Raw genomic sequence first — 21,724 nt, forward strand, 5'->3', positions numbered from 1 at the left:
GACAATAAAATAAATACAAATGCAACAAACTGCAACAGCATCATCGTCACTGCCGCTTTATATAAATAAGACTTTATTTACAGATGTGCGCCTAAATAGGTTTCTATCTTTAGTTGTCAGTTGGTGACAACTGAGTACTACGTAGTCATGGAACAGATGACACGTCAATGTAAAACATTTTCTTTTTATAAAGTGAGGTTAGCATGTGTGACCTGAGTAAAAATCAATCAAATATTACAGGAGTGGCTTCAGTACCAGGACGGACCTGCCTATACCAAGTTTAGTACCAATCGGACTGACTGTAATTTTGATCCATAAAGTGCCCATTCCAGAAACACAGATACAGTCATGTCCGGTATTTTTGTAATTCTGCCTCTGTACAGCACCACGGTGCGTTTTAAATAAATCAGTTGAGGTGAGATTGAAGCACAAACTTTCAGCTTTAACTTAAGTTGAAGTTGGTACTTCAATCATATCAGGTTTCTCTGATTTAGAGTCTGCTGTGGTTGTGTGCACAGGCCAAATTGTAAAGATTTAATGTGGTGTTTAGCGCTGCTGCCTCACAGCAACATTATCATTATTAATACTGTGTGAGTTGCCCTGCATATGACAAATTGTCTCAGGGTGTTTAATCCACTGAAACACAAACAGCATTGTTCTAATAATGTATATCCTACCACAGTAAACGTTTTTGGAAAGAGAATTATGAGGTGAATTCAACCTCAGCATGCATTCAAAATGTGCAGAGTAATCGAATGGGGACAGTGTAAACATCTTAACCCACCCCCCGCTTTTGTAAGATTTACATTCTTCATTGTGGACCAGTAAGCTAACAGAGGACATAAAGATCAGATCGAATCATTAAAATTATTAAAATAGAAAAACTCCTTATCGCAGTGTAGTAAGATGCAGGTGTTTAACATCCACTTTGTGCTTGAGTTTGATAAGCTCTCCATACGTCCAAAAGCTGGTTAGAGCTGTGCAGCATTGTTGTTATGACAGAAGTCCAGTAACAGTTGCCCGTGTCTGATGGCATCCAAATCTTAAACATATCATTACGAGGAGGATCTGTCACTGGAATACCCAGATGTCTCATGCACAGTCCCACATACACATCTTCAATGTAAAGAGCTCTGACATGCTGAGCAGCCTCCAGTATTTTCCTGGTTAAATCCAGTGAGAACACGTAGCCCAGTCCGATGGCATAAGGTGGATAGACTGACTCGGGGAAGGTGGAAAACGGCATAAACCATTTAGAGTTTTTATCTCGAAGAACAGAAGCAAACCTTATCACGTTTCCTGTCATGTAGAGATGTTGAGGGGCCTTTAAAAGCATCCCTACAAGGTTGTGCACATTGAGGAACGTGTCGGTATCAACCTTCATGGCATAGGAGGTCTGGGGGCAATGGGTGCTGAGCCATTCCAACATAAGCATTGTTTTGATGGTGAGGTTATGGTAGCTGTCCAAGAAGTCACTCTGGAGAATGTCACGATGGTCCCGGCTTTCACGTAACAGCTGAGAAAGTGAAATTGAAAGCATCATTTAATAAATTAATAATTAGTAATAATTCTTCAGTTAACTCACTCATTGATACAGCAAACATGATACATGTTTGGTAGAGTGGTCTGAAAAGCCAAAATCAGATCAAGCCACATCGAAATCTTGTAAGTAAAGGAAGCTGTGTTTGTACTGGATTTTCTTTGGCTGCTTGGAATCTGATCCTTCTTTCCTTCCTCTGCTCCGACTCTCTTGTGACTTTTCTAAATCATCTGGTGTAGCTCATTCACCCTGTACTATGTATTCCTGATAATAACAAGAAGGGAAATGTGTGGAAAGTTTACTACAATGGACTGAAGCCACTCACTTGTTCTTCAATGGTCTCTGCTCCATTTTCCTCTTTGGACTGTCCCAGTATGAAGTAGTGGCTGACCACTTTGCCCTGCACCATTGTTACATTCCCCCACGTGCTGCGGATCATGTGACGAGCCTCTATGTTGTGGGGTGCAACCGGGATCATTAGAACCAGGAATGGGCTTTCCTCCCGACATCTGTTCGGTTCATCCAATATGAAATGGTACTCGTGTGGGTACGCCACAGTATACTGCAAGGAATAATGAGACTGAGATCTGTGCAAGCAGAGAAGGGGATTTTTGTGCATTGTACTTGACAATACTAGATTGATATTTTCTATTTGAATTTTGTATCTTTTCTAAAATGAGCTTTAGAATGAGTGATAAAATATTTATGTTTTTAAAAAAGAAAGAAAAAAAGAAAAGTTAATCTTCTCTTGTCCAGATCTGACTTGGCTGTTTGTGCCGTCTGTGAAAACTAGTATAGCAAATGTACATAACACAGTCATTTTCTTTATTAGATGGGAGGAGCTGTTAAAATAGGTTATGTAAAGCAGGAAATCAAACCAAACCAGAGCCACAAACCAAACAAAAACCCACTCTGTTGAAAATGCAGAAACCAAGTCTCTGATCTTACAGCTGAATAAAATGACAACCCTTCATTACAAACCTCACATATTTCTTCTCTGTTCTCTTGTTCAGCTTCAATTTTGTCACCTCAGTTCTTCTGAAGTGACGAGGAAACTAAGAAGTTGTGATTGAGGCGAGGCCGACCTCAGCATAGAGCTTGTACTTCTCAAACTCTAGTGCAGGATCCTTTCCCAGCAGACAGGTGGTCTTCCATCTTCCATGCTATAAATTTTGTTTGACCACCCCATTTCAGAAAATTAGAGAACCCTGAGCTGCCACTAATAAAACATATACTATGTGTCTAATTAGCTAAAAAGAAATCTTTGATACGTCACAGTCATAATAATTACGAACATGTATTTCTTTACATATTTTAAATATAAATGGATAAAATGAGATGAAGAACATCACAGTAACACGACTACATCATGATGACTAGTTAACTAGTTTCAGTTCAGAAAGACATCGAACAACCAACTGATCACTTTTGTGACTAATTTGTAGAGATAATATTGTTAGTGTTGCCTTTGCACAGATTATATGGAGGCCAGTGAATATACTTACTATGTCAACTGGAGGTGGTACACTGTTGTGAGAGTTACTTGAGTTTGGGGTGGATGTCCTTGGGTTTAAAGACCATGATACTTGGAAGACGGAGCTGTAGATCACTAAAGTCCCAACCATGATCAAAGTCGCCACATACCACAAGCATCTTCTAGATTTTATCCACAGAGTCCTTTCACTGCAAAGAAGTTAAAGTGATTAGTATTTATCAGCACTGCAGAAGCACTTAAGAGTATCCAGGGCACTTCATTTGCTCTGCATTTTGTCATGTTACAGCTGTATTCCAAAATGGATTAAATTCATTGAATTTATGTTTTAGACTTTTTAATAAATTTGCAAGAATTCCTGTTTTTCCTTTGCCATTATGGGGTACTGTTTGTACAATTTTGAGGTGAAAAATATATTCCACCCATTTTGGAATAAGGCTGACACAATGTGGAACAAGTGAAGGGCTGCGGTGTAGCTCACTGTTGCTGGGCTGAAATGAGAAAGCACTTTGACTTTTGCTTTCACATCAGACACATGCCACCACTCTAATAGTCACAATGTTTTTCACTCTGTGGCACTGCTGTGTGCGCTTTATTGTGGACTTAACACGAGTTAACTAAGAATTTCTGCTAAATTCTATCAAATTCTACAAATTACAATAATTGAACTGAATTGAGAAAAAAGCTTAAAAGTACCTTAATTTTTTTTTCAGGTTATTTAACAGAGTGTGTGGTACTTAAAAAAACCTCACTTCCTGTTTTTAAGTCAGGGCTCTAACACATGAAAATATGCATATATATGTTTATTTATTCCCGATATTGTTACAATGACACAGTTGTACACAATTCACATGTGACCCACCCGTCACCACACAGCTGACAACAAGCAATGTAAACTAATTACACTGTTTTTTTTACTTGAATTTTGTAGCTTCAGATTTAGAGATAAAATATTGATATACATATATTGTTAGTGATTTTTCACTTGTGTTAAAAAAAACAAAGAAACAAACAAAAAAAACAACAAAAAAAGAAAAGTTAATCATTTCTCATGCAGATTTGACTTGGGTATTTATGCAGTTTGTGAAAATCGGTGTACCAAATGTACATAATACATAGTCATTTACTTTATTGGGTGGGAGGAGCTTTTAATTAGGACCTGTAAAGGAAGAACCAAAACCAGACACAACAATAACTAGAAAAAGTTGCATTTCCTGCGAAAATGCAGTGTGAATGCCTTGTAGTGGAATCTGAAAACAGCAGAAGAAGGAGAACTATCTGCTGAAAAGAGCTGAAGAAGCTGAATTTTGTAATGAAAAGAGGTGAAAAAGTTGAACTGTCTGCTGAAAAGAAAATTTGCCATGAGCAGAATTTGAACACGGGCCTCCTGATCTCAAGGAGCCTACTCACGTCACTGAGCTAAACTGGTTCTTTGGAAACGGAGAAGAGATGGAGAAACTGACAATTTTTGCTGGAATGAGCAGAAGAGCCAGAGATTTGTGCTGATAAGATGTGAAAAAGCTGAAAATTGTGCTGAAAAGAGGTGAAAAAAGTAAAACATTAAGCTGAAAACTGGTGAAAACCCTGAACTTTCTGCTGAAAAGAGGTGAAATTGTTGAACTTTCTGCAATAAAAAAAGAGGTGAATCAGCAGAACTTCTGCTTAAAAGAGGTAACGAAGCTGAAGTTTCTGCTTAAAACAACTGAAAAAGCTGAAAATTGTGTTGAAAAGAGTTTGAGAGAAGTTTAACTGTTAACTGAAAAAAATGTTGCCATAAGCAGGATTTGAACCCGGGCCTCCCGCTCTGAGAACGGCTACTCATCTCACTGACCTAAAACACAGCTAACCCCAGCAAGCAAAATCAGTGACCACACTGATAATGTGGTCCATTCATTTCAATGGGCAATAAAAAATTGCATAAAAAATGTAATATCTCAAAAAGTATAGAAGTTATGAGCACCAAACATATAGCCGGCATAAGCAGAAAGAGCAGAATTTTTTAAAGTTTGAATGGCGAAAATTGGATAAAACTGTGGGACTAGTTAAGGGCCAGAAAACGTACGGAAGCAACAAGAATAAAGAAAGGATAAAGAATAAAGAGAAACAGGAACTCAATTGTGTGAATGCCTGCGAGGCATTCACACAAATACTGACAAAGCAGAGGTTTCTACATTGCTGAGGGCAGAACAGCAAAGAAACCCAACTTTTTAAGGCAGGAACCAAAACTTTCTCTGATGTTATAGCCTATAAAACAGCAACCCCAGTATCACAACTCCATTGTCATTCTCACAGTTACTTTTTGTCAGCAGATTAGACATGTGACCAACCCATCTCCAGACTGCTGACAATAAGCCACCTAAATAATATCTGATCATAAGCTAACATTAATGCAGCTAATTTCAGTATCGAGTGTCCTAAAAATGAGACTTCCCCTCCGACAAACATTTTAATTGTATTCTCACTTCATGAGAGTTTATTCACAAAGTGTCCGAGTCCAAGTCAGTTTCACAGACTCATTGACTTTGATGTAGTTTTACAGCCTCCTCTAAAGTAGATAGACTTGGACACCCTGCAGATTGACAGCTGAGGTAAACAGGTGATTGACAGCCTACACTCACAACAGGTCATATTGTGAGTGTCATGCTGAAATGTGTCTAGATTCAGATGAATTTCTTTTGTGCAAGTTAAGAAATATTGTAATTACATTTAAAAAACAAAAAACTGTCTTATTTATTGGGACATCAATTTTAGGATGCTTCCTTTAATTGCATGATATAACTAAAAGTTATCCTTTCAGCACTGAGTGAAGTCCTCTTTGTCTTTTGTTAGTCTTTTCTGTGTATAGCAGTCAGGTACCCACAACACTTGCAACTTCCTTGTAGACTTGCGTTTTGTGACCACAACTATTTTGAAGTTTCCTGTTTGTAAAGTAGAACCAGATAATTCATCGACATATTTTCATTTGAAAGTTATCTATCTCTGAATATAATTCTTTAATGTTATATGAAGCCCCAGTGTGTCTCAAGAATAACTTAAATTATTTGGGAGTTTGCAAGAAGTCATCAACAGCAGCTCAAACAGTCTTATGAGTCTTAGGCTATAAAATCTTCAGTGACAAGATACAATTTTTTCTGGTGTTTCTGACTGATAACTACCAGGTTTAGTGTACTAATTAGGGTATGGGGAACATCAACAAGCTTTCAGTAGCAGCTTCCTCAATTTGTACAACCACAAATTGAGGAAGTTACTGTAAATGCACAAAATATCTAGGTATGTGCCACCTACTAATGTCCCTAAAGGCATTTATTCAGTAGTTAATCAGCAGGATGAAAGCAATGTAAAATGACTAATGTGACACCCTGACTACTCCTCACATTTAGCTCTGAATAGAAGTGGATAGAAACAAAAAGTCATCTGCAGATGTATTTTGGACTTTTCAGGCTAGTCATTTTTAGTTCATAACTGAAACTAAGTGTACGTGGTTTAGCAGTGTCTTACTGTCACACCTCATTGCTGACAAGTGCTGGACGAGTACATATTTATGAAAACAAAGAATTAATTCCTACATAGAACCACTGATCAGTTAAAGAAAACGTATTTGCTAAAATCCAGAAAAGGTTAACAACTGTATATCGTTTATCATCTTTATCACTTATGTCTTTTCATATAAATCTATAGCAACAAAAACAAACAAATAACTACACAGCAACAGACAATACAGCATTTCTGTTACATGTGGTGTGGCTCCTTTAAATGAGAAATTATAACAGCTGAACACAATTTGAAGGGATCGTTTGGAAACGCGTTCTAGCCTTTCCATTCGAATCATTAATCTGCATATTATAAAGACAACCAGCGACATGGTACAGTGTTCTTTTACAATATTTGGTTTACAGTGTTTGTATTACAGTCTTTGGACAGCTTGTGCATGACAAAATTAACTGGGGAGCAAATGTTTAAAAACATGTTTAAATATATCCCTTACAAAACAGGTAAAAAACATATTTTATATTTTTTTATAAAAATAAAAAAGGTAACAAAATGAAAAAAAGACAAATTCGATAAATGTTAAAAGTAAATAAACATAATGCAGTAGTTTTAAGTAACATTATTACTAGAATATTATTATAAAAAAAGAGTTTCAAGGCATTGAAGCAACAGCAGCTACAGAATGACATTTGCCTTTGCTGCTGTTTGCTATAAAAGCCTCAGCAAAGATTACAGTCACTAATTAAAAATGATATATTTATACATTGCTACTCAAGATGTAATAAGTCTAACTAATCCATTTCATAGCTGGACATAATTTCCTATAAGTAAAACATTTTCCATTTTAGGGCCACAGTGTGCCTACAGTCTAACTGTTTCACATTTTTATGTCAATATATTTGAAGTAAAATAAAGAATTAGACTTACCCTTTGGAAATGGGGAGCTCTGACATTTTCGGGAGGTGAAGAATGGATTATTTGATCAACTTCAGTAACTTAATGTAAATGCAGAAGTTGACAAATCAGCCCTTCGTGTTGATCTGCCTGTGTGGTTTATGTGTTGCACAAATGGGTCATGATATGCTGTGAGCACCCTTAGACAGATTCTGCTCTGATGTCATGTCCTGCCAACTCTTGATTATCTGTGGATATGACTTTAGAGAGTGTTTGTGCGTGTTTAGGCACAACATGACTTAACATGCTGTGCATTCTTACCAGTTTGAGTACATATTGCCCCACTGCAAAGGCAAAACAAATGAGATCTCATATTTTTAAATAGGTTTTTCAAGCAAATGAAAGTTGATTTAAAAAACAAAAATTATTCACAGGGACAGTGCCAGCCTACTTTAAACATACAATAGCATGTCCGTTCACAAGTAAGACAGATGCTTCAAAGCTCTGACTAATCTCTACCCTTCAATTTCTATCTAAAGCACTGGAGAAAGTGGTTTTCAGCAGCTGCAGTCTTTCTTACATCATAGAAGTGTCACAGTTTGTTTGAAACTGTTAGGCAAAACTAAATGCTAGACACTAAACACTAGGAACATGGAACATGAAAGCCGAAACATGAAACCTGAAACATGAGGGGGGAGAAGAACTGGTTAAAAAAGCTGCAGCACCCCTGTTAACAACAGAAGAACAAACAGCTCCTCCCCCATTGCATCTATTTCTCTGTTGACACAGCCACACACACGCCATCTGCTCTGCCAAGCCAACAATTTCACCTCCCCCGTCCATTTTTTTAGATGTCAAACAGGAAAATCAGAGACAGAGGCAGGTCAGGACAAAGCAAGGATAGTGGTGGAAACTGATACAACTGCAGCAGGGATGCACACTGAGCATGAGACTGCACTGAAAGGAAAAAAAACAAAACCCAATAAAAACAAGGTGGTGTGTTTGCACTTGTGTGCCATAAATCTCCTCAGGCAGGACTAAATGGCAAAATTGCAAATTGCTCCTGTACCTACAGAGACAGGAATGCATGCACCATGTATTATAAAACTCACTGGGGCCTGACACAATGTATGAAAGGCAAATTTTGACCAAAAAATCGACAACATTGCTGCTCAAACAATTTTTATTGGGTTAAAACAGGCCATGCTGTCGCAAGCTACAAACTCGGCAACCCTGATAAACCATTTTACCAAGGACTGGTCACCCCACGTTTCAGTGGCTAAACCACACACAAGGAAATGGGGGCCTTTGGGCAATTTGCAGTTAAGTGTGACACAGACTGGGAGCCATTCCCAGGCTGCACTGGTATACAGTGTTTACCATTGCTGGGGTCATATGTGTCTTTGCTAAACTGTACAACCCTGGCAACAAAAGCAGCACACTTAACGGGGCAAAACCAAAACTGACAACCTTTTAAAGTTATGCTAACCGGGGCAGAGGGTACTTGCTGAAATCCCAGAAATCCTCAGTAAATAAGGCGGTGCTTCCCTGAGCGTGTGTCAAACCAACACACATTTATAAATGATTTGTCACCAAAAGTATTTTTCTGTAAATCTCTGTTATCTAACCCTGATAACAGTTCTGTTGCTCGCAATAAATCAATTTATGAAGTAAAACATACTGAGAAAATACTGCTAATGTTTATTGGAATAAGCACACAGGTTTCCAGCTACTTTGGGCTCAGCCAGCTTTGTTTTTGCTCACTGCCCTAAAAATCATTCGGTTAATTAAGTTTTCTAGGAGCTTGTGCCATCAGGTTTATTCTACACACTGTCAAGCAAGACTAGAAGCTAGTATAGAAGAAATTCCCCTCTCGCCCCTGGGAGCGGTCTTTAAGTTCGGATCCTCTTGTGACAACAATACTTTCAGAGGAAAACACACTGAGATGGATAATAACAAAATAATATCTATAAAATAACATCCGCACTCTTGGTCTTTATCCTTCAAGTTCAGGTCCTCTACCAGAGGCCTGGGAGCTTGAGGGTCCTGCACAGTATATGTGCTGTTCCCAGGACTGCGCTCTTCTGGACAGAGATCTCGAGTGTTATTCCTGGGATCTGCTGGAGCCACTCGCCTAGCTTGGGGGTCACTGCACCGAGTGCTCCACTGCACCGAGTGCTCCACTGCACCGAGTGCTCCGATTACCACTGGGACCACTGTTACCTTCACCCTCTCTTCTCTGAGCCCTTGGTATTTCTCTAACTTCCCGTGTTCCTTCTTCCTGATATTGCTGTCATTCAGTATCGCTATATCTCTCACCACAACCGTCTTCCTCTGCTTGTCCACCACTACAATGTCTGGCTGGTTAGCCATCATCAGTTTGTCCGTCTGTATATGGAAGTCCCACAGGACCTTAGCTCGGTCATTCTCGACAACCCTAAGGGGGTTGGCCATACATCTTTCTGATGTACTCATGGATTTTTCTTCCCTCATCCTGGACTGTATTGACACTCACCAGTCCCCGGACTCCTTCCTTCTTCTTACCGCACAGTCTCAGGGTGCTGGACTTAGGGTGAAACCCTGCATGCATGGTCAGGAGCTTCCTTGTCTTGATGTCAGTGGTTCTATCTCCTCCTTTGGCCAGTTTATTATCCCAGCAGGGTACCTGAACACAGGCATAGTGTTTGATAGCCCGGATCTTGTTCAGCTGACTCCTCAGGACTTGGCTGACCCGCTGCAGATACTTAGTGGTTGTAGCTTTTCTAGCGGCATCTTCGTGTTTCCGAATTGCCTGTGGGATTCCCAGGTCTAGCCTAGGGAGCCTTACTGGATACAGACGCCCCGGTCTAAAGTTGAATCCACGACTCCCATTCCAAAGGCTATAGTCATACCACTATTTACCACTATATATATATGTGTATATGTAGTGGTAAATATATATATATATATATATATATATATATATATATATATACATACATATATAGATAGATAGATAGATATATAGATATACATATAAGAGACAAGACAGAGTAAAGGGTCACCTCACCACTGTAAAGAAAGGCCAGGAGGTCATAGTATCTTTAAAATTGTTGAAATAAGGGATACAGAGTTAGGCATTAGGCATTTGGGTGTCAGGCAAGAGTCCATTTGCATTGTTTAAGATAGAAATCACTGCCAGTTACTTTATCTACACCTCAAGCTAACACTGCACCACACACACCACACAGGAGTAATGCCCCTAAACATAACAAATGCTGATGAGGTATTAGGAATAGACAGGTTACACTGACACATATCAATTGTTAGATTATGTGTTTTTGAGCGCCTCCCAAGCTAACGTCTGTTGGTGTGTGTCACTACTTCCTCTTACCACAGGAATGCTTTGTTCACCATACCACTGGAAATGCTTATGTGTGGTTGCTTGTCATTAGCTGAGAACTAGATTCCCCTCTGAATGGAAAGGAACCGGTGCACTAACTTTTCTGATCACGCCTCTTAAGTTATTCACCCTCTCAGACTTTAAGCAGTTGACCCAAGCTGTAGAGTGGTAGAATAATACCTAACAACACTTCATTGAAATACCCAGACAGATAAGAGATAAGCCTGATGTATTAGCAGAAAAATAAAGCATTTTGTAAACTACTATGTGGTAGTGTAGCATAAACAGGAGGGAAATGATAGAAAGAATTAATAAGAATTAATAAACACATTCTGAAGCTATTCAACACTCTTTTCAGTAAGCTGAAGAAATCTCTCTCTCTCACTCTAACCTGTCCTCAGACCTTGCTGTGGCTCCTCTGCTATCCCATATGGAAAAGAAATAGAAAAAACTTATAAAAGACTTGCATCAGATGTGGCCTACTTCATATAGTGAATCATATAAGGCTTATATGATTTACTCATGAAAGTGGCCACTTTCATATATTGTTTTAGTAAGTATCCAAAACATACAGGTTTCATTTATATAATTTTTCTAGGGATCTTATATCTGTTTTCACTCTTGTATGCTTTTCATACAAGTTTCACACAAGACAGATACAAACTTTATAAGATTTATATATATCTTTTCCTTATGGGATCAGTTATCCAAAGCACAGTAAAAATCATGTACTAGTACATCATGTAGTTAACTGTTTCTCAGTAAGAGTATCACACACATATCTGTTTCCAGGATAATGTTGGAAAAAGCGAAACTGGCAGTATTGCCTCGGCGAGCACTCGTGCAGACGTTCAGTGTTTATGCCATTGCTTCCCTGCAAGTAAAATAAATGCGTTTGAACTTGCTAGTGTGTGTCTCACTTCATAAGAGAATTTTTCTAACAATGACCAAAGAGGAAGAAGAACACAACACATGTAACAACTTGATTATTTCAATTTTAAGCCATTCTGCTGTCGATTTACTGGTGTTCATCATTGTCCTATTGGATGGTAATATGATAAAACACAGTTCACAACTCAGTAATAGACACATTTTATTCGTCTCCGTTCCAACTGACAATTGGTGCAACCTAAAGCATTAATAGCCCAAACAATAGGCTCATTGCTTGTGACAGGATCTTGAGACCATCCATTAAAATACCTCCTTCAAAAATGATAACAGTAGACTCATCATCAAAGTGGAGAGGATTTCGAGAGATGAGCACAGTTTCATCTACAGGAGTCACAATGCCAACAGACCCAGGTCTGTTTTTTACCTGTTCGGGTCTTATACTCTATTTGTGTACAGGAACTCAGGTATCATGGTTGTATATGAAGTCAATTGTAATTTGGTGCTTTTACTTTAGGAAAAGTCCTCTGGCAGTTTTTCTCCTGTTTTTCCTCCTAGTGGAAGCACTTTACAAAAAACTGTGGAAAAAAACAAAAGAGGGTAAAAGTTAGCATGGAGCCACTGTCCGCCTTCGTACTGGACTAATATGTATACATTCAGGATTAATCTCTTCTGCCAAAAACCTACCCTTCGATAAAACCTGCAAGTCAAAAGGAAATTTCCCCACAATTCTGTGTCCTCCTTTGAGATGCAACAACCAAAACTTACCAGTGTTGGAGACATTCTGAAGCTCGTCACCATGAAGAACAAGGAGGCGTCACAGCACAAGGATGCACATTTCTGCCACATCTGGCTTGTAGAACGGAACAATGTACAAATAGAGCACAATATAAAGAAAAAAAAATCAAAATTCATGTAACAGAAATTCACACTATGTGTGACAGTACAGCTAAAAACATTTTAAAATAGCAATTTAAGTTTGACAGGAGTTAGTTTTTTTTTTTTTTTTTTTTTTACACTGTCTAGCATTGAACTATTATTAAACTATTAGATGTTGTATTTGGACCAGTTAATCTATATCCAAATTTATACACTATCATCTACACAGACATAAAAAGCTCCACATAGCAGCAAACAACCTACAGAGAGATATCAGGCACCTATAGCAGCCATGTTTCTATGCAAAGGATATTTTAAATCAGCTAACAGTTTCCACTGCAGCTAACACAGTCAGTGTAAACATTGTTTGCATATCCTGCTAAACAATTTTTTTCTTGTATACTTTTTGTAACGGACTGGGTTACAAGTTAGTTTGATTGTTGTGTTATCAGTGTTTTGTGTTCAGAATTGCCATTCACTTATGGCATAGTTGCACCACTGAGTTTTGCTACTCAGGTAAAACAAACCCCAGCAGCTATCTATTGTATTGAGTGTCCACTAAAATAAAAATAAAAGCATTCTAACATCTCACCTGTTTGTTTTTATTAAGGCACACATGTACACTATTTTTACTAATAGAGATTTCGCTACTGAGGTTAAACATGATATATAAGTCACTTAGATCACTTCTAAATGTTAATGCTTGGGTTATTTCAGTGTTTTATTTGTTCCTGAGTAAATCGGTTTGGCTGTGATTAAAGTTAAGCTTCATAACATATTACTCACAGTTAAATTAAGAGGAGACGGCAGTAAAAACTCCGGACCTGTGACATCATCAAGTACGCTGGTGTTCCAATTGTACAAATCACGAGTCCGTGCTCACGTTCTCGGCGACTCCGTACTTGAGAATTGAGAAAAGGCCAGTCAGTGAGGGTTTGTTTTGATTTAGAAGAGTACTCTGTGATTAATGGCAAGATAGCTGGTCTTTACTAGAAAAAGAAAGCTTTAAAACATTTATTTGGGAAAATGTATCCATTAATATTTGTGTAGCAACTAGCTAAGTTATGCTAATTAGCATTAGCAAGCTAACTTTAACAAACATTAAATAATGTTGGCTCTACTGAGAAACAAAATTGATTACTTACCTTTGTGCTCTTTAAGACAGAAAATGAGCCTCAAAAATATAAAAAATCCAAAAGTGCTCCGATGCGCTTTACGTGATGTTAACTTGTCGGCCATTTTGAACATGTAACAGTCCGGTCTTTAAGTGATGCGTATGAATGCTGCTTCTGGATCCAAACTACTCTGTGTTTATTAAGGCTGTTGTGTTTTTAACATGTTTTAATGCTTTGTTTCTTTTTCTATTTAATCTGAACAAGCCCCTAAAAACAGTCAGTGATCACTGTCGGCCTCTCTCGGTTTTTATCACCATTGTTCATTTTAAAGCTCAGTTTTTAAACCCTTACGAGGTGGAGATGAGCAGGGGAGAGTAGTGGTGGAAGAGGTAAATAGAGAACACAAGAAAGGAAAAAACTTGAAAGAGAAAATAAAAATATAACTGATAACTGATACTACTGCTTATCTTTTTTTCCCCACTTTCTTCTATCCAAATCAGCAGAGAAGTGATAAAAAGAAAGATGATCTTTCAGTCCTGATGATTGCAGCACCCAGCAGCACAGCATAGGTGTTGTGGGGGAAAAAAAGCAGTGATCATTTCGATGTAAACTATGTATCATTTATTGGATGTGACTGTTACTGATTATCTTGTTCAATATAGCGAACAGCTCTTGAGGGATTTGCACATGGCGTCACATGCAAAATCTTAACTGATTGTCAGACACTCAGACTGAGTGTCTTTTTATTTATTTATTTATTTTTTTACTGCAAATGAGTTAAAGTGTTATTGATCTTCTAAATAGCACTTAGCTGTCCACTGCTGGATCAACTGAGAAACATTTTGCCTCTTCCTATCTCAGGATAATGTGGACGTACTTGTAATAATGCAGTCATAGGATTACCAAGAAAATAAGCTTCTGTTAGGAATGTTACCACAAACTGAATAAGCATTACTGTAATGAGACAGAATATGTGGCCTTATTCAATAAAGTGAAACCCAAACTACTCTTCGCACTTAGCCCAGAATGGGAACCGATACACATTATTTATACCCTTAGGTCCATAAGTTGTTGTCACTTAATGTCAGATACTTACACAGTATTACATACATTTACATACAAACATTACATTAAAATACTTTTAAAAGAAATGTTATTACACAAATAATTCACAACAAGAAAAAAACATGAAGTAGATCTATTTGAAGTCAAAAATAAAGGCACGTAAGTCAGTAGTTTTACTAATATTATTACTTTGGTGTAAAATGAAGGGTTTGTAGGTATCATAGCATATCCGAGTAAATATTACGGTCACTATATAAGGGGGTGATATATTTGTGCACTGCTACGCAACCCATTAACTGGCTGTAATATGCCCTGCTATGGAGTGAATCATCCAGACAAGCTTTCCATTTAAAAACCACAGTGAGCCTTCAGCCTGCGTTATACTTTCACATTAGCATGTTTGAAATTAAAGGAAAAATTAGACCTACCCTTTGGAAACTGTGTTCTCCGGCATTTTCAGCAGGTGAAGAATGATTTCTGGTATAAGCTTTGGTACAAGACAAGATCGGAATGATTTCTTTTTATTCTGTAGCATTGCGTTTGTAGAGGCTCAGACATACTTCCTCATTGAGACCAGAGGCTCAGACCAGCCACAGACCGCTGTGAAGAAATATCAGGGGCATTCTAATGAGTCGTAAAGATCAACTTAGATATGTCTGGATACGAGCTGGAGCATTTTTTTTAACATAGATTTACAGACACCTTGTCTTTTTTTAAATTTTGACTCATTGCTATCTAAAGCAAATATGGCAGATACATCGTGAAGAAAAAAAAAATAAAACCTTTAAAATTGCTTCATAAACAGTCACAAATAAAAGCTCTTAATTAAATAAACAGTGGAATCAGTGGAATACCTACCTCCCAACCCTCCGACTTTTTTTTGTTCTGCAATTGCTGAATTGAAGTAAGTTCAATCAGATAAATCCAAGGAAGGAAATCCCAGAAAGCTGATTCTGTTCATCTGGCTGTTGCATTTCAGTAGTAGTGACTTCTTCTGTTTTCTGGTGAGACTGAACAAATGAACAGAATCATCTTTCTGTGAATAGAGCAGTGTTTCACAATAAGAGTTTGTCCCACTGAGTAGACTAGATGAGACTTTTAATGTGAAAAAAACTTTATTGCAAACAAAAGAAAAAGCTAGCTAGCTCATAAGATTAAGTGCACCCCCCACCCCCACCCCTCCATTTAAATCAGTAATTAAACTAAAAGATAAAAAAACTCAAAGTGCTTCACTATAGAATCCATATTTAGCTATACTTTCATGCAGCACTGTATTCTATGCACATAAAATTGGCTCGTGCTCATGACTGATTTAGAACAACAATTTAATCTAACGTGCCATTCTGTGCATCTGGGGAGGAAGCTGAACACCTGAAGAAAGCCACACAGGCACAACGATTAGTGTAAAGTACACACAGAAAGGCCACAGCTGGGTTTCAGCTTCAGTACATGAAAGGAACTAATGCGTGAGAAGAACTGATGCTCACATTTCTATTGATTAGAAGCTGATAGCAGCTTCAAGTTTTAGACTGTAATTCTTTTTAAGTACGAGTATGAAGGAGGGTCACATATTTAATACTGCCTGTGATTTTAGCGGCATTATTAAAAGAGAATTGTCATCCTTTCTAATTCTGCAGTCACACATTACTGTCACGGCTGGGGCAGCAGCCGTGTGGTGAAATGAATGAGGACCCAAGATGCAGATGGCAGTGGAGATGCAAGTGGAGATTTATTTACAGAGAGAAAACCAAGGTGAGGGCAGAACAGAGCATAAACCTAAACTGGGAAAACTAACCCAAAGGGAGGACACGAGACGAGGAGCAGAGAGACATGGAAAAACACCAAAATAATGCAGAGTAACGCAGAAGCTTCACAGAGAAACACAGACGACGCAACGAGGAGCACAGGCAGACACACACTATAAATACACACACCAGGCAATCAGGAAATGGCACACAGGAGGGCACACAGCTGGAACTAATGGGCATAACGAGACACAGACCTACAAGGTAAAACAGGAAACACACAGACTGTTTTACAACACAACACTCGAGGACCCGAACAGAGCACAGAGGACAGACACAGGTAGGGCTGATACAACACTCAAGCACTAAACACAAGAACCAAATCCTAAGAACTAATACCAAAATCAGAATAAACACAAAACACAAGGTGAAACCAAAAGGAAACACAAAACGCTGGGTCAAAATGACCCAGGATCATGACAATTACAGTTTCAGTGATGTGTGCAGTCATAATAAAAAAAGTGCAACCTCTTTCAGTTCTAAGTTTTTATGTATCAGGACATATAAATAATAATGTCGCCTGTTTCTTGGCAGTTATTAAAAACTGAACCTTAGCTGAACAACAGCATAGAGTTTATACGCTGTCATTTATCAGACAGAAATGAAGCCAAAATTCAGAAGCAGTTTTACTGATATGCTAAAGCTTGGCCAACATGCATTTCCTTTAACAGTGATGATGTCTGTGGTTATCTGCCATGTTTGAGAAATAGATTTGTAACTCAGTCAGCTTGAAAAATAAGGAAGTGAGAGTATGTAGATTTGTCAGATAAGTTCCTGCGTATACTAAATAAAGCTGATACATTACTGCTCTTATGTACATTGAATTCCAGCAGTTTACGGTGCTGCTTTCTGACTTACATAAGTAAGTTAACTTTAGGTAGAAATTAAGAATATATACTTTTTACTAGCTTTGTTTGCTAGCATTTGCTAGCTTTTACTGTTGGTTACTACATGGAGAAAATAAAAGCTTAGTTATTGTCAGAGTGAAAGCAGGTGAATAACAACAAAGGAAACAATGGAATGTCACCAGTATGAAGAACAGTGCACTAAATTGTGCTGAGTTTGCTGAAAGAAGTAGCCACTTGTGTGTGAGCGTGCACTGTAGCCCACCTCAAACTTGAATCAAATTCGAATGCTCACCTAGATCAATGTTTTGAGTCTGGCTTGACAGTAAAGACTAGCTACAGATGCTCAGAGAGAGCTGTGAAACATATTGTTTGTGCCATTTTGAGTGAAAAGTCAATACATTTGAATCCTATTACTCCATGCATATAACTCCTCCGCACTCCAGCAGAAACTGTAAATAAAGTATCTAAATAAAGTCAAGTATGATAAATAAAGTATCATATTTGAAACTAAGGTTTGAATCCTGACTCAAAATATCATTAGTATCGCTGATTCTATTGGTGCTTGACTTCTGAAACAATTTCTGTGTTGGACTTTATTGCTGTTGATAATAAATAATAACTGTGACTTCTTACTGTTAGTTGTCATGTCAAACAAGGTAGTATTTTTATTGTCTTTGTCTCTTAATATTGCATTTTATTTTGTTTGCATTGTTCCAGATGTGACAGGAATGTGCATCCTTGTTCTGGGAGGCCTCCTTGTTCTTCGTAGTGATGACCTCCATAATGTCTCCAACACTGGTACGTTTTTACTGTTGCATTTCAAAGGGGAACAGAGTTGTGGTGAAATTTCCTTTTGATTTGCGGGTTTTATTCATTTCCAATTATGATACCTCTTGGCCCCAAGTGATTGTATGTATGCCTGACAACTTCAGGGCATGCTCCTAATGAGATGAAGGATGGTGTCCTGGGGGATTTCCTACCAGATCTGAAACAGTGCATCACTGAGCTTCTGGACAGTCTGAAGTGCAACCTGGTCGCACTGATGGAGCAAAACATAGCACCTGAGAGGTGTTCTGTTGGATTCAGGGCAGAGCATGGGGGCAAGTCAGTGGAATCAATTCTTTCATCCTCCAGGAACTGCCTGCATACTCTCGCTATAAAGGCATTGTCTTGATTGAGGAGGACCCACTGCTCCAGCGTACAGGGTCTGACAATGAGTTCAAGGATCTCATCCTAACACCTAATGGCAGTCAGAGTGTTGTTGCCTAGCCTGTAGAGGTCTGTGGGTCCTTCCATGGATATGCCTCCCAAAACCATCACCGACCTACCACCAATTCGGTCAGAATGAATGATGTTGCATGCAGCTCCAAGGTTTCTCCAGGCCTCTTTACATCTGTCACATGTGCTCAAGGTAAGCCTGCTGTCATCTGTGAAAAGCACAGGGCACCAGTGGTGGACCTGCAAATGCCAATCGGGCGAGCACAGGACATCGGACCCTCTGGATACCGATTGTTTGGTTAGACACATTCCCACTGGTGTCCTGCAGAAGGTCATTTTATAGCTCTGGCAGTGCTCCTCCTGTTTCTTCTTCCACAAAGTAGCAGATATCAGTCCTGCTGATAGCTTAAGGACCTTCTACAGCCCCGTCGACTGCCTGTCTCCTGGAATCTCCTCCATGCTCTTGAAACACAGCAAACCTTCTGGCAACTACATGGGCTTATTACAAATCTTCTGGAAGAGCTGGCCTTCCTGTGCAACCTCTGTAGAGTCCAGGTATTACCTCATGCTTCTAGTAGTGACTGATTGTCTAGTGCACTGTTTTTAATTTATTAACAGCAAAGCATCTGAAACTGATTAACAACGCCCTCTGCTAAAGTTTGTATATATTTTTGTGTAAACAATATTACTGTGAACAGTAAACAAACCTCTGAGATTGAGGAAGCCTGGGTCTTTGGGGGTGCTTACTGTCCACAGATGAAGCTGTTCCCATATCTCCACCTCGATCCTGAGATCATTTTTAAGCTATTTTAGTAGATGGTCTGTAAAATACATATACATTTATTCTGGGTTCAAAATGATGATGGGGTTACATAAGGAATTTGCTCTGAACCCCTTCTTGTTTGTGATGGTGCTAGAGGTGCTGACACACTATGTTTGCAGATAACACTGTGATCTATACTGAGAGCAGATAGCAGGTGGATGGACGCCTGAAACTGAACAGAAGAGGGATGAAAGTCAGTAGATGCAAGATAGAATGAGGGTGAGAGAGACAGAAAGTTGAACATGCAATGAATAGAGATAGGCTTGCACAGTGCAAAAGAGAGGTAAAGAAGAGAGTGCAGGCAAGGCGAATGAGTGAAGGCTGGCGTTAGGGGTGACTTGGTACAGACAGATAGAATGAAAAGTGAAAGTGTACAAGATGGTAGTGAGACGTGCTGTGGTGCATGGTTTGGAGATGGTGGCACAAGCAAAATGGCAGAAGGCTGAGCTGAAGATGCTAAGATTTTCACTGAGAGTGACCAGAACAGACAGAATTAGAAACATGTATATTAGAGGGACAGTTCAGATCGAGCTGAGGCAAGGCTGAGATTGTTTGGGCATGTGCAGATGAGGGATAGTGGATGTATTTAACAAAGTATGTTGAAAATTGAAATTTCAGGCAAGAGGAACAGAGGAAGACCACAGAGAAGGTTCATGTTCATGTAGTGAAGGGGAATATGCTGGGGGTGGGTGTGATAGAGGCGGTGATGACCTCTAAAGGGAAGAGCCAACTTGGCAGACTAAACTTGTTTTGTAGCATTTGGGCTTTATCTAAAGATCTAATGATGTTACCAGAAAATGTCATGTTTAACTGTCATACTGACCTCACTGTTACTGCTACTGGTTTCAGTTGCATTTTGAGATGAGTAGTGTCAGCTGTTTGGAGAGAAACTGTACTTTGAACTGTGCTTTTACCTTTATTTTTATTTTTGCAGAAACTTGAGTGCAAGTAAACTACATAAAACAAAATGCTCTGTTATTACAACATCAGTTTGCGTGCACTAGATTAATGTTACGGCCTATGGTCGATTGATTTTAACATAATTTTTAACAGCATCACATACTTTTTTTTTTTAAAAGTTGTTTTTTCTTTAAATGTCTGCCCTGTAACCACAGTCTTTAGCAGAAGTGTTTAACCTACCATTCGAGTGTGTGAACATTGCAAAGACGCAAAAGTTCTTGCATCTTTAAACTCAACTAAATTTAATAACACAGGAAGTGGAAACTTGTCAACCACAGTCGAGACTGACAACTGCCTTAGAAAACTATCATTTGTTTTGCCTCGTGGGATCTATTCTAAGTCATCAGTTTTTATGAAACTGTCTTTACAGGTTTCCCAAGCCACTTAAAAACTGGGAATGTATTCAGTATATTTGAAGTGTTTTTATTTTCTAACACACTGGCTCAGCTGATGACTCAGCCTTGCTGTTTATGGTTTTGCAATAAGTGTTCACATTCAAGCTCAAGTAAAACCTGTAACATTTTTAATGCTGTTTGTAAAAAAAAAATAAAAAAAATCAATGTATAAATGTCACATGTATCTGATGTAACTATTTAATAGGGGCTATAATGTTGCTTATCCATCCATCCATTTTCTTCCGCTTATCCGGGGCCGGGTCGCGGGGGCAGCAGCCCAAGCAGAGAAGCCCAGACCTCCCTCTCCTCCAGCTTATCCGGGGAACACCAAGGCGTTCCCAGGCCAGTCGAGAGATATAATCTCTCCAGCGTGTCCTGGGTCTGCCCCGGGGCCTCCTCCTGGTGGGGCATGTCTGGAAAACCTCACCCAGGAGGCATCCTTGTCAGATGCCCGAACCACCTCAACTGGCTCCTTTTGATGTGGAGGAGCAGCGGCTCTACTCTGAGCCCCTCCCGGATGGCCGAACTTCTCACCCTATCTCTAAGAGAGAGGCCAGCCACCCTTCGGAGGAAGCTCATTTCCGCCACTTGTATTCACAATCTCGTTCGTTCGGTCACTACCCACAGCTCGTGACCATAGGTGAGGGTAGGGGCATAGATCGACCAGTAAATTGAGAGCTTCGCTTTTACACTCAGCTCTCTCTTCACCACAACAGACCGGTACAGCGTCTGCATCACTGCAGCCGCTGCACCAATCCGTCTATCGATCTCCAGCTCCCGTCTCCCATCACTCGTGAACAAGACCCCGAGATACTTAAACTCCTCCCCTCCGGGTCAGGGTCTCGTCCCTGACCCGGAGTGGGCACTCCACCCTTTTCCGGCTGAGGACCATGGTCTCAGATTTGGAGGTGCTGATTCTCATTCCCGCTGC

The 21,724-nt window shown here is 39.2% G+C and overlaps 1 protein-coding gene and 1 long non-coding RNA gene across 4 annotated transcripts in view; one reads left to right on the top strand and one right to left on the bottom strand.

The window, feature by feature from the left end:
* LOC134637629 (uncharacterized) overlaps positions 1-20,909 on the top strand; it is a 39,265-nt gene extending 18,356 nt beyond the window's left edge. Inside the window, exons 2-4 of one of the 2 annotated variants that reach the window (XR_010095148.1) lie at positions 16,382-16,496; positions 18,115-18,195; positions 18,330-20,909. This is a non-coding gene — a long non-coding RNA (uncharacterized LOC134637629). The remainder of the gene's footprint in view (positions 1-16,381; positions 16,497-18,114; positions 18,196-18,329) is intronic. The other variant, XR_010095147.1, reaches the window with a different exon arrangement.
* LOC134637619 (beta-1,3-galactosyltransferase 2-like) lies at positions 58-15,717 on the bottom strand. 2 transcript variants are annotated; one of them, XM_063488082.1, is made up of 5 exons: positions 15,603-15,717; positions 15,173-15,344; positions 3,046-3,223; positions 1,866-2,102; positions 58-1,516 (listed from the first exon to the last, which is right to left on the bottom strand). In XM_063488082.1, exons 2-5 carry the CDS (start codon positions 15,277-15,279, stop codon positions 917-919), a joined length of 1,122 nt encoding a protein of 373 aa, XP_063344152.1. In that variant the 5' UTR covers positions 15,280-15,344; positions 15,603-15,717; the 3' UTR covers positions 58-916. The 2 variants fall into 2 exon arrangements, with proteins under 2 accessions (XP_063344152.1, XP_063344160.1); XM_063488090.1 differs by lacking the exons at positions 15,173-15,344; positions 15,603-15,717 and adding an exon at positions 7,449-7,488.
* Positions 20,910-21,724: the final 815 nt, after the last annotated feature.

The sequence above is a fragment of the Pelmatolapia mariae genome, linkage group LG2, assembly GCF_036321145.2.
Source record: "Pelmatolapia mariae isolate MD_Pm_ZW linkage group LG2, Pm_UMD_F_2, whole genome shotgun sequence".
NCBI lineage: Eukaryota > Metazoa > Chordata > Actinopteri > Cichliformes > Cichlidae > Pelmatolapia > Pelmatolapia mariae.

Coding starts and splice junctions, on each gene's coding strand:
- LOC134637619 (XM_063488082.1), bottom strand. CDS start 15,279: ATGCTACAGAATAAAAAGAAATCATTCCGATCTTGTCTTGTACCAAAG. Junction 3,224..15,172: donor GAGAACACAGTTTCCAAAGG/GTAGGTCTAATT, acceptor ACTTCTTTGCAG/TGAAAGGACTCTGTGGATAA. Junction 2,103..3,045: donor TACCACCTCCAGTTGACATA/GTAAGTATATTC, acceptor TATTCCTTGCAG/TATACTGTGGCGTACCCACA.